General features: G+C 46.6%; 4 protein-coding genes across 4 annotated transcripts; 1 reads left to right on the top strand and 3 right to left on the bottom strand.

Moving 5' to 3' along the window:
- Nucleotides 1–43: 43 nt before the first annotated feature.
- LOC108023635 (gustatory receptor 8a) lies at nucleotides 44–10,798 on the bottom strand. The gene is made up of 5 exons (XM_017093251.3): nucleotides 10,560–10,798; nucleotides 563–1,521; nucleotides 354–505; nucleotides 197–286; nucleotides 44–134 (listed from the first exon to the last, which is right to left on the bottom strand). The coding sequence occupies exons 2-5, from the start codon at nucleotides 1,470–1,472 to the stop codon at nucleotides 60–62; spliced, it is 1,227 nt and encodes a 408-aa protein (XP_016948740.1). The 5' UTR covers nucleotides 1,473–1,521; nucleotides 10,560–10,798; the 3' UTR covers nucleotides 44–59.
- On the bottom strand, nucleotides 2,345–4,168 carry LOC108023274 (uncharacterized histidine-rich protein DDB_G0274557). The gene has a single exon (XM_017092559.3). The coding sequence runs from the start codon at nucleotides 3,588–3,590 to the stop codon at nucleotides 2,460–2,462; it is 1,131 nt and encodes a 376-aa protein (XP_016948048.1). The 5' UTR covers nucleotides 3,591–4,168; the 3' UTR covers nucleotides 2,345–2,459.
- On the top strand, nucleotides 6,194–12,738 carry LOC108023687 (uncharacterized). Its single transcript, XM_017093308.3, has 8 exons — nucleotides 6,194–6,502; nucleotides 7,822–7,915; nucleotides 7,986–8,089; nucleotides 10,588–10,698; nucleotides 10,774–11,008; nucleotides 11,208–11,328; nucleotides 11,394–11,510; nucleotides 11,575–12,738. The coding sequence occupies exons 1-8, from the start codon at nucleotides 6,416–6,418 to the stop codon at nucleotides 11,867–11,869; spliced, it is 1,164 nt and encodes a 387-aa protein (XP_016948797.1). The 5' UTR covers nucleotides 6,194–6,415; the 3' UTR covers nucleotides 11,870–12,738.
- A 306-nt stretch (nucleotides 12,739–13,044) lies between these two features.
- Nucleotides 13,045–13,923, bottom strand: LOC108023315 (uncharacterized). Its single transcript, XM_017092618.3, has one exon. It carries the CDS (start codon nucleotides 13,812–13,814, stop codon nucleotides 13,251–13,253), a length of 564 nt encoding a protein of 187 aa, XP_016948107.1. The 5' UTR covers nucleotides 13,815–13,923; the 3' UTR covers nucleotides 13,045–13,250.
- Between the last annotated feature and the right edge of the window lie 4,227 nt (nucleotides 13,924–18,150).

Here is an 18,150-nt window from a genome sequence, read left to right as displayed (position 1 = left end):
CCCTCAACGGAGTTTATATTTTGTGGTATGTTCAGCACTTTGTGAATCCTTTGCTATATCTACATGTACTGATTGCTGAACTTGGGTATAAACTGAATCGTGTAGATCATGTAGGTTCCCACCGAACAGGCTATCTGCAAGAACAATGGATGGGGTTTAGGAGGTGGACCCTTCGGGGACATTGCTGTGAACTCACCCGCGTGAGGAGACTGCAATCCAGTGTGGTTAGGCCCAGACAATCTATTCTTATCGGCTGATGCAGCAGCTGCAGCGAGAAGTTTTGGATCTGCCAAGTGTGCCAGAGGAGATTAGCTAGACCAAACGATACCTCTACTACTCCTACTACAACCCACCTGCAGGGAGAGATCGGGACAGCTGCAGCAGCCGGAATCAGTGACAATATTGTGCAGCTGGTGGGCGATCCTGGGCACAACGACCATGCAGCTCTGCGAGGCGTATATAAAGGCGGGAATCTCCAGCAAGGCGGGCAAGATCAGGTAGTAATCTGTACAGAAATAGATATTGTATATTCAACCGCTTCCTTACAGAATAACCAGCCCACCTAAGTTGACCACATTGTTGTAGATGCTGTAGTACATGAAGTAGCAGTCCACGGCGATGCGGATGTTGATGGTCAGCAGGACGGCCAGGATGGAGAAGTTGAAGGCGCCCAGGAAACACTGGAGCATGTCGTACACGTCGCTGTAGAGGCGCTGCTTGTGCAGCAGTCGCCGGCGCAGGAAACTCTCGAAGCCGGGGAAGCTCCTGCCGGTCTCGCTGGCGAATCGCGAGTACTCCGCCAGTAGGCCCAGTTCGCGCTCCAGGGCGGTTAGCTGCTCCCGCAGCAGCTCCAGGTGCAGCACGAACTGTATGTTTCGCATGTATGTGAGGCACACGAGCGGTTCGTAGCTGCTCCAGAACAGGAACATGTGGTTGGTCAACGGCTGCACCTGCCACAAGCCCAAATGGAGCAGCAGCTCGGAGCACATCATCCCGTAGAGGGAGACCAGGTAGCGGCGGTACTGTTGGAACTCGCTCCGCAGGCTGGCCGCACCCAGTCGCCGCCCCCCCAGCTTGGCGTGGAGCCACCAGAAGTTGGCCAGGTGCCGCTGGCTGCTCAGGGTCTCCAGATAAATGGCCGCCACGGCCAGCTCGGCGAATACGTACTTTAGGGCGTCGTTGACACAGCCGAATATGTCGCCGCGGTAGAGGAACTCCTCGCTGCTGGTCAGGCACGTGATGATCAGGCTGCTCAGCGAGACCAGCAGGAACAGGCTCCAGGCCATCAGCTGCCGTCGGGTGCGCGCCGGACTTCCGTCGCTCGGCAGGGGCAGTCCGTGAAAGCCGAGCACTTGGTAGAGCCGCAGGTGGAACTCCAGGACCCGACCCAGGCGGCCGCTCATCGTGGACTGCTCGGCACTCAGACCTTCCGCACGAAGGGGGCTTATCCGATCGACCCCTAAATGGGGCATTGAAGTATCTATCCAAATTCGATTAGCCTAAGTGGCTTCTTCAGAAGCACTGAGAAAAATAACAGGAGCAAAATTAATCCTTTTCAGGTCATCTTAAAATATCTTATTTACTGCTTATATTCTATTGGTCACCCATATGATTTTTAAAAGCTATATAAACATTTGTTTGCTATATAAACACAATAATATTTTATTTTACTACGTAGAGATAAGTAGAAAAAACAAAAAAGGAAGTTCACTTCGGCAAGCAAAATGTACCTTTATAAATTTCCTTATAAATGCACTTTATTTTAGTTTATTTTCTTAAGTATCAACTAGAAAGTATGGTTTTTGATTAAGTCTGGTTCACGTTTTAGAAGCGGTTTTAGCCTTAGGATACTGGCAATTAGTCAGTTCTTAAAACGCTATTGCTAAGCGAACCAGTATTTAAAGTTGCAAACAGCACTTAAATAATTAAGTGCTTTTTTCTAATGGATCACTAAATTTATAAGTGATTAAATTCTATAATTTCTGAATTCAAGATCAAATTATGTACACTAATGGACAGTCTCTTTTTTATACACCAACTTTTGAACAAACACCATTTAAATATTTATCACTTGATACGGCAAATGGTTACCGTGCACTTTATAAGAATTATTGTACATATACAAATATATATAAATTATAAAATAATTGTTTATTTAAGCCCAAGTAGTAAGTAAGTGTTTATTTAACCCCAAAAATATATATTATAATATTTTTAGGGTTAAATAAATACTTACTTACGTTAAAATATATATTTTTGGGGTTAAATAAACACTTACTTTCAGGAGCTTAATTATTATCATTTCCCAAAAATTAATAACAATTTGTTTTAGTGTTTATACATTTATTCTCTTATCATTGAAATCTTAAAACTGAAATAATCAACTTAGGGAACTAGCAAAAAAATGCATTAAATAGGATCTTAGGTCTTAGATTAGGCGAGGTGTTGGTGCTGTCCGCCTACAGGTAGGGCCCACTGTACTGGTAGCCACTGGAGCCGTAGCCCTGGACGTGGCCCACATTGTAGCTATCGACGCCGCTGTATGTCTCTGCGGCGGCACTGTTGAATCCCTTCGCGTCGGGCCAATCCACGAGGCTGGATGGCCGGCGACGCCTTGGTGGGCCGTACGTGTCCGCCGGCTCCTCCTCCTGGCCGTACGGATCGCTGGATGGCACCTGCACGGACGGCCGGAAGTCGCTGCTACTCCCCGCCGAGGGCCTGGAGTAATCGTAGCCGTAGGAGGGCTCCTGCGGCGCCTCCAGCGTGTAGGCCGGTGCCCTGTTGGCCTTGGAGCCGCGATGCGCCTGGCCGGGCGGGATGTAAGAGTGGCTGGGCGGGGAGTAGCTGTAGCCCGGACTTGGCTCCGGTTCCAGGTGCTCCTCCTCAACAGGGGCGGGCTCCGCATAGGCGCCAATGCCCAGAGAGTGATGCGTTTTTCCTGCGCCCGAATAGTGGTAGCCCACATCCGCGTCCTCCTCCTCTTCCTCCGCCTCCTCCGCATGCTGGTGATGGGGGTGGTGGTGGTGGTTGTGGTGATACTGCTGGTGCTTGGGCCGCGACTCAATCACGCGATACGTCTCCACGCCGTGCTCATGGTGATCCTCGTAGTCGTGTCCATGTGGCCGTTGGTGCTCCTCGATAATGGTGTAGGTGTTGACCTTCTTCTTAGGCGGCGGTGGTGGTGCCTTCCTGGCGTAGGTTTCCGCCAGGTGGTCTGCCAGCTCCTTGGCGTGGTTCAGATAGTCCGCATGCTCGCTCATGTGCAGCGGCTTGTCCAGATCAGAGAGGATCACGCTCTCCAGCAGCGGACTGGGCTTGGGACGGGCTCGCCCTCGACTGCGGTGCAGCTGGTGGGGATGTGGGTGGTGGTGGAAGTGGTGGATCACCTTGTGCGGCGGAGGCACCTCCTCCACCGGCGACTCCTCCTTGGGCACATGCACCTTGATGTGGACGTACTCGTTGCCAAATCCTGTCGCCAGGGGGATCGCCAAGATGGGCAGCAGAAGTAGCAGATGGAGGAGCGATGGCGAATGGGTATGCGACCGGGAAATACGGCTAATCCGCGCCATGTCGTCGCGTCGAGTGGTCATCACCTTATGGCCGCCGCCTTGCCAAAATTGGTTTAAACCGAAGTCTTTCTTTTGTCAAAATTTATATACAACAGCCAATGCTGGCGACGACAAGCATCTTGACCTACGAGCCCGCGGGTGAAATGGGTAGCCCTCGGCCCTGGGTCGACCTGCGGATGCCCTGAGCCCGCTGCTCACATCCATTTATGTCATACAGCTTGAGTTTTGCCTTATATTCTCTTCTCCATACATTTTATATTTCATTTTTAGTACTTGGTTCTTATAATGTCAAATAGAGGTTGCCTAAATGAAATATTTCATTCGATGAGGTAGTTGTGTTGGTTTCTATAAAAGATACTCAATTTCGATTTGGATTTCTTAAAAATTGTGTACAAATAGTTTCTTAAAATATCAAAAAGAGATGTCTTGAAAAAATATTTCATTGGATAAGGTAGTTAGGATCGGGCCTTGTAAAGCATATTTAATTTATCGTTAGATCTTTATGGGAGGAAACACACTCTAGGGGCTATTTGTTCTTATGAGCATCTGAATAAAATTTGGATTTTTTAAATGATTAGAGATAAAGGTTCCATTATAATGCTTGGCTTGAGCCTCCACCGGGGGTATGGGTTACATTTCACATGCTTCTTAAGCATTTTCTTCTAAGAACTATTAACTATGGGTTTCTCCTAGTCCTTGCTTATCTGTTTCTGACTTCCTAGCCTATCAATGGACCTTTTCCCTGAGAAAGGCGTAATATTCTGCCCGATAACTGGGGAAAACCCCTAACTTGTTATACTTATTTCCACAATTTAATATTATTATAGTACAGTATTCACAGCGTCCATATAGCACACGTGGTTTCCAGTGGTTCGGACTCGTATGGTTTCCCATGCGGCGTTACCTGGTAGTCGACATTCCCCGAGGAAGGGACTGAGCAGGTGAGTGTGGAGAGTGTGAGGCAACTGTAAATGTCACTTCTTGCAGGCCGCCGTTCGGCAGCATCTCACTCTCTCTCACTCGCCGAGAAACCTAGCGGGTTTCGTGGGTTTTATTTGTTTTAACTTTTGTTTTCATTATTATTGAAATGCGATGCATATGTTTTTCTAGCCGCCAGCCAAGCAGCGCCAACAACAACGGAGGAAAGTTAATACAAATTGAATAACGAAAGCGACCTGATCTGTTCGAGCTGTCGGGGAAATTACTGTATCTCTGCATGGCCGTAGATAGTATCTCTCGGATACACATACGCATTCATTCATAATCGATATTCTCACTTATATAATAGCGCATGGGCTTGAAGTTTCGCACCGCTCAGTGTTTTTGCCACGAAATCAGTAAAAACACTTAATTGTGATGCTAATGGGCAGAAAGATACTGAGAAAGTGGCGCTGCATCATTATCGTGATCATCATTAGGCCGCGATTATAGGCCACTTCGAAAGCTCTCTCACACAACAAAGGTAAAAATCCAAATAATTAAAATGCAAGTGGCGTAGTTGCATATATTTTGAGTACTAACTTATTGGCATTTCGTTTGTTCGATTCGGTGTCTGAAAGTTCTGAGCCCCAAACCAATCTATAGTTCGCTCATAAATATTGAATATCCAAAGATAGGTTCACACGCTTTTCAGCTGGCATGGAAATCGGCCAGAAAACAGCCAGGGAATGCTGGATCCAACCCAGTTAAAAAGCAATAAATGGTAAGAAAGAAAACGGCGCAACAATCGAAAACGTGTTTATATGGTCGGCGAACAAAAGCGAAAATATTCATGGTCAGTGGTCGCGCGGGACGGGGTGTTTCGGGGTGTATTGGGGGTCTGTCGGCTACACGGGGTGCTTCTAGCACCCACATTACCCACATTACCCACATTACCCATATTACGTATACGCAAAAGAGGGTGACAGAGTGGGGCAAAATCGTTTCATTAAGTCGTAAGCCTGTTAGAGGGCGACTAAATCCTTACAATCTAATATCTGACTTTTGGCAGCCCAGTAAACAGAACAGAATTTATTATCGTACGATAATGCACGGCTTGTGGGGTTCCGAAAGATCGGTGTAATAGTTGATCTGTTCATTTCTTCAGCCTGACTGGCTCTAAGGCAGGTGTATTTACCTGCTGTCTGCAGGCAATGTATTGAAATATTTAGTAGCTCATTAAGTAATAATTTTGGAATGACGGGAATGAAAAAAGTTTCCACTCAATCTCAAAGTGGAAATTTGTGGTATGACGTATTCCACTCCACTTTACATTCCACCTGCAATGAGGTCGTAATGCTGTGACAGTCGCTAGTTATTGATAGAGAAATCAAGCGGATTGGGGCTTTAACATCACATCGGATCCGTTTATTATTTGAATGAAATAAAAATGACTATCTATCATATGAACCCAGTAACCACTCCACTCATAAGGAAATGGTTATGATGGTCGAATCAAATAACCTAATCGCTGCGAAAGAAAGTGTTCTGGGCTAGGCAGACGTCTGAGGTAATCGCGGTCATTAGTGGGTTAAGCTAACGGCCGTAATCGATAACGCCGCCGCAGCGCTCGCCGCCGACGTCGACGGCGGCGCGGCAGCGGGCGCGACTGCGCCGCCTGCCTGCGTCGGCGCCAAAACAAAACAAATCAGTTTGAATTCTGCCTTCAAGCGCTCTAGAACAAATCAGCTGGCCCATTCGAGTCGCCGTACTTTTGTTTACTTGTGCACCTTGTTATCATATCAGCGAACGCGTCTGCTTCACTTTTCATTTTCACGCCCGATAGGTCTGCGGGTACTCTCCTCAGCACCCTTTACTCAGAACGCCAGAGCTGCGAGTTCCCAACCCTTTTCAGACCTCCGCCCGACATGTCCTCCGGCAAGATCCTCCCCCGTCGCCAGGCGGTGCCAGTCCTCTACACCCGGGGCACCCACTACGAGGTGGGCTTCGACATGGTAAGTCCTCGAACTGCCCCCCAAACCCCCAGCGACCCCTGAGAACTCTCAGTGGGTCACGACAGCCGCATTTTTAATGGGTGTTATTAGAGTTTATTTTGTGTTATTGGGAAAGTATGGGGGAACTCCTCCCAAAATACGTAGCACCCCTAGCCTTAGTACTGCTCCTTTAAATATATAAAATGCACACTGGTATAGAGTAAGATATGTATTTGTTAAATAGGAATTATTACGCGAGCACTAGCTACTTTGATACCACATATGGGACTCTACCAAAATGTACTATAATAACTTCTTGAACTGGTATTTGTTTCTTATCTATTGCAATAGACTTACTGTGTTTATAACTATACAATGTAGCTTTCTTATTTTGGTCAAGCTAACCAGGGATGTTGACAACTTTTGCTAGCGTAATAATAGATCTTCTGACCACAATTGATGACTATAAGAACGGGCTGGCACATAGTTAGGATAGCTAATATCCTGTTAGACAGTGTTGAGAAATATAAGTTGCTGCCTTTTTTCTCCTGATGGGCCATACACATTTACCAGACTGCCTGATAACCCACATCTTTATCTGGACTGGCCCGTTGGGCCATATCTAAAGCCTAGCCCCCAGACCTCGATTCGTGTGACAACTCCCGGACCCAGACGCTGCTTACAGATGCAGATTCGTGATTCTCGTGTCTTTGCCCAGCTGTCGAGCACATTTGCTACACTTGGAGAACAATAAGGCCTTTGAGGGGATATAATAATAGGTAGAATGCAAACTTAGGATTAAAGATCACGTTACAGAGGCTAGATCGAAAGTGGTACAACCCAAGGGGGAAAGCTCATCCTTAGGGCATTCTCTTTTATCAGATACGAATATAAGCAAATGTGGCAAGCTCAGTTTTCTGCAGCAGTAACATCTTGTATCTCGCGGGTTCAGGGACCTCGCTCCCAAGTAGGATTTTTTCGTTCTCGATAATAAAATATACTGGGTATTTTGGCAGACGTGCTCGGCATCCGTGTGCCTCCTATCGCCGTGCTCGGGCCCACCCAGATTCCATGCACTGTGCCTCGGACAGCTCATTCAATATATTGTTTAATTCGTATAATTATTCATATTTTTTGTGGCTAGTTGGTGGCTTTGTTTACACAGCGATCGGTCGTGATCGATTATGTTTCTGTTTCTGTCTTTCGGCTTGATTGTTGTCTTCCACTGGCCAACACCCCGGGCGCTTTGGTCCCAGATCCGCGATCGTGTCCAGCGGGAAGGGCACCCAATCGTTTATCGCAGCACACACACTAATCACATTTAAAATCGCCTATTGCAGGGCCGCACTTTCGGCTCGATGATCAAGAACTTCCTGATCTTGTCGAAGCCCCTCAACGAGACCTACTTGCCGCTCTACCAGTCCCCCAAAGGCAGTGAGTACGCGGGCGATGATACGGGTGCAGTGACCCGCGGTGCTCTACATACTTCGCTTCCCATTCGCAGGGCAGATCTACAACGAGACCCTGGGCTCGGTCAAGGACAGCTTCCCGCAGTACATCCGCGAGCTGGAGGGCGTGGCCGACGGCGCGGAGGTGGAGTTCCATAAGGTGAGTCAGGCGGCCAATTAGCGCCCAACTGTAAACGGGCGGCTGGCTAATCAGCTAATAAGCGCATAGCTAACAGCGCTTTGGCAAATAATATAATGCACAATTAAATGGCCATTAAAACGAAAACACATAATTGTCCGCGACGTGGCTCAAATATTGCAATTCCATCGAGCACAACGATCGCGCGGCAAGGCCCGTCGTCGTCGTGGGAGTGGACTCCGGCGCTCTAGAGCTCTAGCGGCACGGGGCCCGACCACCCATCCGTGGGCTCAGGTGGTGTCCCAGTCCCAGTCCCAGTCCGAGCCTAAGCCGAAGCCGAAGCCGAAACCAAAACCTCGAGCCCCGCGCTTCGAGTTGCGTGTTGCCAGTGGCAGGTTGCAAGTTGCCAACTGTAGCCCCAATGACAACAATAAACGCGATTTGCCAGTGCACCGCCCGAGTACAGTGGTAATTGGCTGCGGCGCACGCCAACTAGCCTCCCCACCTATTCCATATTGATGGGGTGGCTTCGGGTCGCCCGAGGGGTGTTATCCAATTCCCCGTCGCAGTGCAATTAGGCGGCTTGGCCTCTACTGATCCGATTGCACAATCACCCCAGAAGGCGGCTAAGCGGAAAGGAAACGCGCTGATAGCTAGCCGCTGGCCAGGTGCGCCTAGCCGGGGCCCACTGTGCGCGGCCAGAACTCGAAGTGGTGACCGTGCAGAGCGCAGACATTGAACTAGTTCCGTTGTGCTGTGGTCTTGAGAATGATAAGTATGATAGACAGCCGGTCTCTTTGCCAGGTGACTGTCCCCCGATTCGGCGGCCGTTCTAGCCGGCCCAAGTAGTTCCTCTATACAGGCTTGTTAACCCCTAAGTCTTAGATATATTCTTATACTCTGTTTTTATCTGGTGATACCGTCAGGATCTGAAATCTGTACAAATATCTTGCATTTCCTTCATATACCCCTTCTATCTCTGGGTTTTTTATAGATGGGTCCTATGATATGATACCTATTTATGTGATGATACCTATTTATATTTTATATGCCATTAGGATCTGAAATCTATTATAGTCCGGGTTAACATTGTTTTTTCTCCATATACCACTTGTTACTTAGAGTAATAGGCTTTATGATTATTGTTGTTTTTTATTTTTAAGCATGTTCTTAATAGGAGATCCTTTCTTTCCCAATAGATCTGTACAAGGTTCTCCTTTTCCCCACTTTGAATGGGTGTAAGGGCTATAAAGAATTCGCAGGGAACAAGCAAACCAATATCATGGGATAATACTAGTATTATATAACAGTACAGCAGGGTAGTAAGATGGAAAGGGTATTCAACGGCTTCCACGGCTAGTTGCTTAGTGCGTAAGCCAATTTGTCATTGGTCAAGGCGCGTTTATAAATAAAAAGCCGTCAAGAGAAGCCGGCGAAAGACGCTGGTGAGCCCTTGGTTGGCTTCTTAGAACCGCGGTTCCATTGTTCGCACTTAAGCTGGGAGTGGAAGTGGGACTGGGATTGGAAATGGAAATGACATAGTAACAAGCCTATGGGCCATCAGTTAAGCGGGCTCATTAGCACGGCTAAGTGGGAGATCAGATCGGAAAGCACCGCATGGGCATAGCTGGTCTATGGCTGGTTCTATGGGGTCTGGTGTGCGGTGTGCGAACATACATTTCGATAATGTGTTATAATTTCTGCGCTCGGCGCTGCGATGCCAATTAATTGCACGCAAAATCGCAAACATCACGAAATTGGCATCGACCTTGGCCAAGTCTACACAGAATCTGGCTATGGTCACGGTGCGTCGCCCTCGTCTTGGTCTCGCTGGGATTGGAATCGCGATCATTAGGGGCTCAGGTGGCGGCGTTTTATAATTCAAATTAGTCGCATTATGAGTGCATTAAGCCGACGACTTTACGATCCGCATTATTGTGTCTTGCCCTCGCCATGGTTGAGCCTTGTTAGCAGGGGCCAAGCTGATTGAATGATGGATAATGGCTCGGATACACCTGAGATAGCCACGCAATTAAGCCAAATTTATGGCACCCCTCGCTCGGCTTTAGCTCTTTGGGCCATTATACTTGGTACTTTGTTTTGTTACAGTTTATTAACAATTAGCTTGGCTCTAACTACACTGTCCCTACTTTTTGAGATACTTTTATAGTGTTTCCAATAGGACAGTTCAATATTTCAAAATGTTCTGTGACTAGGTTTTGCTTACGACTTTGAACTTAACATTAGACTTCGGAAAAATGAATATTTATGGGTAATATCACGCATGTGTTGCTAATGGTACTTCAAAGAGCTTCTGACAAGGGAAAACTGGTTATGAAAAGATGTAGCCGAAAGTGCACCTGCTGTGGCGACTGTGTGATAACTGTGATGACGTATGGTAGCTATGATACGATATCTATTCGACTAACTCAAAGCAGACCTTCAATCTATACAGCCTGAAAATAAAATTTGGGAGAATTGATAAGCATACCTCAAATTAGCCATCCTCTGTTTCCCAGCTGTTTCTACTGCACCTGGATGAGATTCTGCCCCAGGCACTGAAGCACCAGCCGCGCAGCAAGAACCAGCCCACCGGCTGCTCCACGATCATTGTGAACCAGAAGAACTGCGTGAGTGTCTGGGCTGCTAGTAGTTTCCATACATTTTGAGCCAGACGTAATGAATATTTCGGAATTCTCCGACAGCGCCTGCTGGGCCACACCGAGGACGCCCTGACGGAGACCCTGAACCACTACTACTTCGTGGTGGCCCACATCCTCAGCGACAAGCCGCAGGGCAAGTACAACGTGAAGGAGGAGCACTTCATGTCCCTCTGCTACGCCGGCCACCTGCCCGGCTACACGATGAGCCAGAACCACCACGGCCTGGTCTTCAGCATCAACACCATCAGCGCGGAGCTCCTGCGCAGCGGCAAGACCCGTAAGTGTGCCGGGAAGCCGGAAGAGTGGGAGTTAGAATTCCTCTCCTTTATAAGTCCCTTGCTTATATCCCCAATGTGCAGATCCCGCATCATGGTTTGCGTGTAATATTTGTTACCCTTACTTAAATCTTTTTAAATAAATTTAACCAATAAGAACGTTTCTAATACATTTTATGTTATAAAAATCCCTCCCCTCAGCTCGCCACTTCATCACCAGAGCCCTTTTGGCCACCAGCAACGTGGACGACGCCTTTCGGGTGCTCAAGGATGCGGGAGTGGGAGCGGCGGACGCCTGCTCGGTCAACTTCACCTTCCTGGCGTACGTAGAGTGATCAGCCGATGGAGAGTTCCTCTCTAACCCAGAATCTTGTGTACCCCCGACAGAGATCCCCGCCAGATGTGCTACAACGTGGAGATGGCTCCCTCGCCGGAGCGCAAGAACGAGTCCCATTTGAACGTGAAGGAGGTGCCGCTGGGCGAGCACAACTACCATGTGAACCAGTGAGTAGCCCCAGGGACAGCAAGGAGAACTGGAAATACACATGTAATGGATGTCCCTCTGCAGGTTCGACCGCATCCGGCAGGACCAGGCCAACGACCTGATGATCGACTCGAGCATCTCGCGGATGCAGACCTTCGGCAGCTACAAGCCGCCGATGAGCGAGCAGGACGTGCGCCACATGCTGGGCGACGTCTCCGGCGGCGAGTTCTGCGTCTGGCGGGAGAACAAGAGGTGCGACGAGGTGGTGAAGACCATAGCCGTGGGCATCTTCGACCTGACTGCCCGCACCGTCTCCCTCTACTCGGACAACCCCAGCGAGACGGAGCCCCATTGCCGGCTGCCGCTGCTCTTCAAGTAGATCTCGGCGCCCTGGACCCACCGCGCTTCTGCTTAACCCTTCTCAAATGATCCATAAGCATTACGATCTACAACCCATCGAACGATGGTGCTTAACCATTCTCAAGTGACGATATAATACAAAAGTATGATCTATAATCCATCACGTACAGGTATTGGCAGCTGGAGCTCCTTCGAAACCATTTTGGTATTTCTCTTTTAGGGTTTTATAAATATTTTCTATACGCAAACGATTTTAGACGAAATGAAACATTCTCAGCTACATTTTTTTAATGATTAAAATTGTTTACTTTTTTAAAGCTATAAAATGGATGTCTAAATTAATATTTTTTGTTATTTCAACCATCTTAATATTTATGAAATGCCCAATGACTACTGCTTCTAATTTTTTATTATGCAGTGATGCGTGTGATCTATTGTATCATACGTCTGCTTTATTGGCTTTTTCATATTTTTCTATCTTCAACTGCAAAATAATCATGTAATATAAAAAAGAGTTTATTAAAACATACTCAGTGAATTTACCACAAAGATACATCACGTTTTTTGTATATGAGTATGTATGAACTTTTTAAATATTTTTCGTTGCACCAAAAATAGTTAAATTTGTTTTTTTTCTGCTCTAAAAGTATTAATCTAAACTATTAAAATTCCAAAAGAGGAGTACATTCGATTTGTTCGTTTCAGTACTTTGTTATATCGAATGGCTGCCTTTTTATTTATGAAAATTGAAATTTGTATACGGAATCTGACATAAATATCGCTTATTTGGCGTGTACTATACATTATATAAAATTATTGTTTTTATTTGCATATACATATATGTACGTACATAATATAAATAAAAACTATTTTTATAAAAATATAGAATTACTTTTATGAGCTGATACATGGATGGTTTTCACGGCATAAACATCTGAAAATTGGCGTTTGAGAATGACTATTATTACTTTCAACAATATTTTTATTATTCATTTCACACACCTTTAAAATTAAGCATGAAATGACTGGTGATGTGGTATTTATTATCACTCTATCACAATTTTTAAGCTTGATTGATTGATTTTTGTTTGTTTTATAGAGACTTAACCCATAATTATTCGTCAAATACCATAAAATAATATATTCCTTATACCTAAGCTGGCGTCCCCAACCGCTTAAAGTTTAAGCTAATCGTAAAATGTCCTGTGATTGGTATTTATTATAGCAGCCCACCAATTATTTTTCATGTTTTTAAACTCTCGATAGATGTTGTCTTTTAGTTTAGTTTAGATAGTTTTCCGATGGATCCGATGGCTTGGTCATGTCACGTCCGTGGAGGATCCCTGGCAGGGTCTCGGGATGAGTGGGGTAGTGAGGTTGGGTGGTGGGCCGAAGCGGACCTAGAGCTTCCGCAGCTTGCTGGCCACCACGACGGGGTTGTCGCGGCGGATCTCGGTGGCGCCCATCTCGCGATAGTCGAAGCTGCACTCGTGGCGGTCGCTGTAGCGGTGGACGGCGCAGTAGGTGCCGCCGCAGCGGCAGGGGAATCCCCCGGTCAGGCCCAGCTTCTTGCCGCACTTGTCGCAGCGCTTCTTGGGCGCATCCTGCTGCTGGTCGTCGTTCTCGTTGTGGCTCTGCTGCTGCTGTTGGCTCGGGTTATGGCTGGGGCTGTGGCTCTGGCTCTGGACCTGGTCCTCGCCAGACCCGGAGCCGGCACCCGCGTCCTGGTTCTGGCTCTGACCCGCATCGCTGCTGTTCGCCGACTGCGAGCTCTGGCCACCCTGCGCCCGGACCTGCTGGGGCTCTGCGGGGTCCTTGGGGTCCATGGGGTCCTGGGGCTCCCGATGGTCTGGATCCAGCAGGATCTGGGATCCGGATCCGGATGCTAGCGGCTGGCTATCAACCTGGTCCAAGATGATCTCTGGCTTCCGCTCACCAACGTCGCGCAGTTTACCGGTTTTCATTTTTACTGCTTTTCCGAATCTTTCATCCAGGCCCTGCGCTCGATTAAACTCTATTGTAACATATTTTCGAATTTTGCAGCTATGACATGACTTACTAGATGTCAATTTCGGTCAGAGTCAACTTTCGGCCACACTGGAACTGGTTGGCGAGTTGTTTTCTGTTCAAATCAAGTTCCGAACCATTTGCCTAACATCATAACAGAACCGTTTATATACCCATGGGAGACCTGCACTAAGGATACGATGTCGTATCAGAAAATCGAATGAAAAGCAATGTGGCCCGTTGAAATCGGATATTCACACATTTACATTTATGTGAAATCTTTAAACATTTTGAAAGCGTTTCCTGAAGAATTCGCGATTTCATTTTGTTTAATCACATTATGCATATGCACAGCCCATTAAAAATTGGTCAGAATATGACATTTTCCCCGTATTTTTGCTTAAAATCTGAATCCTATTTCCGCCCCAAGAATAAGTTTTTTGATCGCTGTAACGAAAAATATAATCGCGGAATGTCACACCTTTTTTATTGCCTACATCTGTGTGCTGCAGTAGTTCAAAATGGCGGTCATTTCCTACGAAACTGATATGCGCGTGAGAGTTTTGCGGCCAATTTCTTTGTCTTTGACACCAGGCGAACATAATCCGCAGCAGGTGGCTGCTGGGCATAGATTATCTTACTGGAATTATCTTTCAAAATGGCCGCCTTTTCCGTATTTCCCCTCTCCTTCTCAACAACAGTTATTTGCAAGCCAAGTGAAAACTAGAGCTGCGCAACCATGGTCGTGTCACGAGTTTGTTATGATATGCACGAAACAACAACTAATTGCCAAGTATTTGCTTAGGTCGTGACAAAGGGACGCAGTCACGAGGGCATCTCCAATTAGCTTACAAAAAACAAATCAGCTGATCGTTCCGACACCTGCTACACGTTTATGTTCGCCTGGTGTCTAAAATTAAGAAATCTGAAATTTACTTGAATAAATTGAACGGCCTCGCCACATATTTTCAGTAGAAATGCTGGATTTATTTCTCCCAGACACCAGGCGAACAGAAAACATAGCAGGTGGCAGCTGGTAGCAATAAGCTAACTCAAACAGCTGTTTTTTTCAAGATGGCGGCCCCTTCCATATTTCCCCTCTCCCTAAGGACCAATAGCAAGCGATCTCCATGGGAATGAACCGTTGGTTGAGAACAAGACCCAACCAAGAGATGCGCAAGCTGTCGGTTTCATGATTTCGTCACGAGCTTGTCGCAGTCTAGTCACGGCAAGCACGGCATTAAAATGAAACCCCATGCATTTGCTTGGGCCGTGACAAAGGGAAGCAGTCACGAGAGCATCTCCAATTAGCTTACAATAAACTGATCAGCTGATCGTTTTGACACCTGCTACACGTTTATGTTCGCCTGGTGTCTTAAATTAAGAAATTTGAAATTTACTTGAACAAATTGAACGGCCTCGCCACATATTTTCAGTAGAAATGCTGGATTTATTTCTCCCAGACACCAGGCGAACAGAAAACATAGCAGGTGGCAGCTGGTAGCAATAAGCTAACTCAAACAGCTGTTTTTTTCAAGATGGCGGCCCCTTCCATATTTCCCCTCTCCCTAAGGACCAATAGCAAGCGATCTCCATGGGAATGAACCGTTGGTTGAGAACAAGACCCAACCAAGAGATGCGCAAGCTGTCGGTTTCATGATTTCGTCACGAGCTTGTCGCAGTCTAGTCACGGCAAGCACGGCATTAAAATGAAACCCCATGCATTTGCTTGGGCCGTGACAAAGGGAAGCAGTCACGAGAGCATCTCCAATTAGCTTACAATAAACTGATCAGCTGATCGTTTTGACACCTGCTACACGTTTATGTTCGCCTGGTGTCTTAAATTAAGAAATTTGAAATTTACTTGAACAAATTGAACGGCCTCGCCACATATTTTCAGTAGAAATGCTGGATTTATTTCTCCCAGACACCAGGCGAACAGAAAACATAGCAGGTGGCAGCTGGTAGCAATAAGCTAACTCAAACAGCTGTTTTTTTCAAGATGGCGGCCCCTTCCATATTTCCCCTCTCCCTAAGGACCAATAGCAAGCGATCTCCATGGGAATGAACCGTTGGTTGAGAACAAGACCCAACCAAGAGATGCGCAAGCTGTCGGTTTCATGATTTCGTCACGAGCTTGTCGCAGTCTAGTCACGGCAAGCACGGCATTAAAATGAAACCCCATGCATTTGCTTGGGCCGTGACAAAGGGAAGCAGTCACGAGAGCATCTCCAATTAGCTTACAATAAACTGATCAGCTGATCGTTTTGACACCTGCTACACGTTTATGTTCGCCTGGTGTCTTAAATTAAGAAATTTGAAATTTACTTGAACAAATTGAACGGCCTCGCCACATATTTTCAGTAGAAATGCTGGATTTATTTCTCCCAGACACCAGGCGAACAGAAAACATAGCAGGTGGCAGCTGGTAGCAATAAGCTAACTCAAACAGCTGTTTTTTTCAAGATGGCGGCCCCTTCCATATTTCCCCTCTCCCTAAGGACCAATAGCAAGCGATCTCCATGGGAATGAACCGTTGGTTGAGAACAAGACCCAACCAAGAGATGCGCAAGCTGTCGGTTTCATGATTTCGTCACGAGCTTGTCGCAGTCTAGTCACGGCAAGCACGGCATTAAAATGAAACCCCATGCATTTGCTTGGGCCGTGACAAAGGGAAGCAGTCACGAGAGCATCTCCAATTAGCTTACAATAAACTGATCAGCTGATCGTTTTGACACCTGCTTCACGTTTATGTTCGCCTGGTGTCTTAAATTAAGAAATTTGAAATTTACTTGAACAAATTGAACGGCCTCGCCACATATTTTCAGTAGAAATGCTGGATTTATTTCTCCCAGACACCAGGCGAACAGAAAACATAGCAGGTGGCAGCTGGTAGCAATAAGCTAACTCAAACAGCTGTTTTTTTCAAGATGGCGGCCCCTTCCATATTTCCCCTCTCCCTAAGGACCAATAGCAAGCGATCTCCATGGGAATGAACCGTTGGTTGAGAACAAGACCCAACCAAGAGATGCGCAAGCTGTCGGTTTCATGATTTCGTCACGAGCTTGTCGCAGTCTAGTCACGGCAAGCACGGCATTAAAATGAAACCCCATGCATTTGCTTGGGCCGTGACAAAGGGAAGCAGTCACGAGAGCATCTCCAATTAGCTTACAATAAACTGATCAGCTGATCGTTTTGACACCTGCTACACGTTTATGTTCGCCTGGTGTCTTAAATTAAGAAATTTGAAATTTACTTGAACAAATTGAACGGCCTCGCCACATATTTTCAGTAGAAATGCTGGATTTATTTCTCCCAGACACCAGGCGAACAGAAAACATAGCAGGTGGCAGCTGGTAGCAATAAGCTAACTCAAACAGCTGTTTTTTTCAAGATGGCGGCCCCTTCCATATTTCCCCTCTCCCTAAGGACCAATAGCAAGCGATCTCCATGGGAATGAACCGTTGGTTGAGAACAAGACCCAACCAAGAGATGCGCAAGCTGTCGGTTTCATGATTTCGTCACGAGCTTGTCGCAGTCTAGTCACGGCAAGCACGGCATTAAAATGAAACCCCATGCATTTGCTTGGGCCGTGACAAAGGGAAGCAGTCACGAGAGCATCTCCAATTAGCTTACAATAAACTGATCAGCTGATCGTTTTGACACCTGCTACACGTTTATGTTCGCCTGGTGTCTTAAATTAAGAAATTTGAAATTTACTTGAACAAATTGAACGGCCTCGCCACATATTTTCAGTAGAAATGCTGGATTTATTTCTCCCAGACACCAGGCGAACAGAAAACATAGCAGGTGGCAGCTGGTAGCAATAAGCTAACTCAAACAGCTGTTTTTTTCAAGATGGCGGCCCCTTCCATATTTCCCCTCTCCCTAAGGACCAATAGCAAGCGATCTCCATGGGAATGAACCGTTGGTTGAGAACAAGACCCAACCAAGAGATGCGCAAGCTGTCGGTTTCATGATTTCGTCACGAGCTTGTCGCAGTCTAGTCACGGCAAGCACGGCATTAAAATGAAACCCCATGCATTTGCTTGGGCCGTGACAAAGGGAAGCAGTCACGAGAGCATCTCCAATTAGCTTACAATAAACTGATCAGCTGATCGTTTTGACACCTGCTACACGTTTATGTTCGCCTGGTGTCTTAAATTAAGAAATTTGAAATTTACTTGAACAAATTGAACGGCCTCGCCACATATTTTCAGTAGAAATGCTGGATTTATTTCTCCCAGACACCAGGCGAACAGAAAACATAGCAGGTGGCAGCTGGTAGCCAGA

Source organism: Drosophila biarmipes, chromosome X (genome assembly GCF_025231255.1).
Source record: "Drosophila biarmipes strain raj3 chromosome X, RU_DBia_V1.1, whole genome shotgun sequence".
Classification (NCBI taxonomy): Eukaryota; Metazoa; Arthropoda; class Insecta; order Diptera; family Drosophilidae; genus Drosophila; species Drosophila biarmipes.
This window is presented reverse-complemented; position numbering and strand designations above follow the sequence as displayed.

Excerpts from the sequence above, each read along its gene's own strand:
- LOC108023315 (XM_017092618.3), bottom strand. The coding sequence starts at position 13,814 with ATGAAAACCGGTAAACTGCGCGACGTTGGTGAGCGGAAGCCAGAGATC.
- LOC108023274 (XM_017092559.3), bottom strand. The coding sequence starts at position 3,590 with ATGACCACTCGACGCGACGACATGGCGCGGATTAGCCGTATTTCCCGG.
- LOC108023635 (XM_017093251.3), bottom strand. The coding sequence starts at position 1,472 with ATGCCCCATTTAGGGGTCGATCGGATAAGCCCCCTTCGTGCGGAAGGT. Across the intron at positions 506-562 it reads CAACAATGTGGTCAACTTAG|ATTACTACCTGATCTTGCCC; the intron begins GTGGGCTGGTTA and ends ATTTCTGTACAG. Across the intron at positions 135-196 it reads ATTGCAGTCTCCTCACGCGG|ATAGCCTGTTCGGTGGGAAC; the intron begins GTGAGTTCACAG and ends TTGTTCTTGCAG.
- LOC108023687 (XM_017093308.3), top strand. The coding sequence starts at position 6,416 with ATGTCCTCCGGCAAGATCCTCCCCCGTCGCCAGGCGGTGCCAGTCCTC. Across the intron at positions 8,090-10,587 it reads CGGAGGTGGAGTTCCATAAG|CTGTTTCTACTGCACCTGGA; the intron begins GTGAGTCAGGCG and ends TCTGTTTCCCAG. Across the intron at positions 11,511-11,574 it reads CACAACTACCATGTGAACCA|GTTCGACCGCATCCGGCAGG; the intron begins GTGAGTAGCCCC and ends GTCCCTCTGCAG.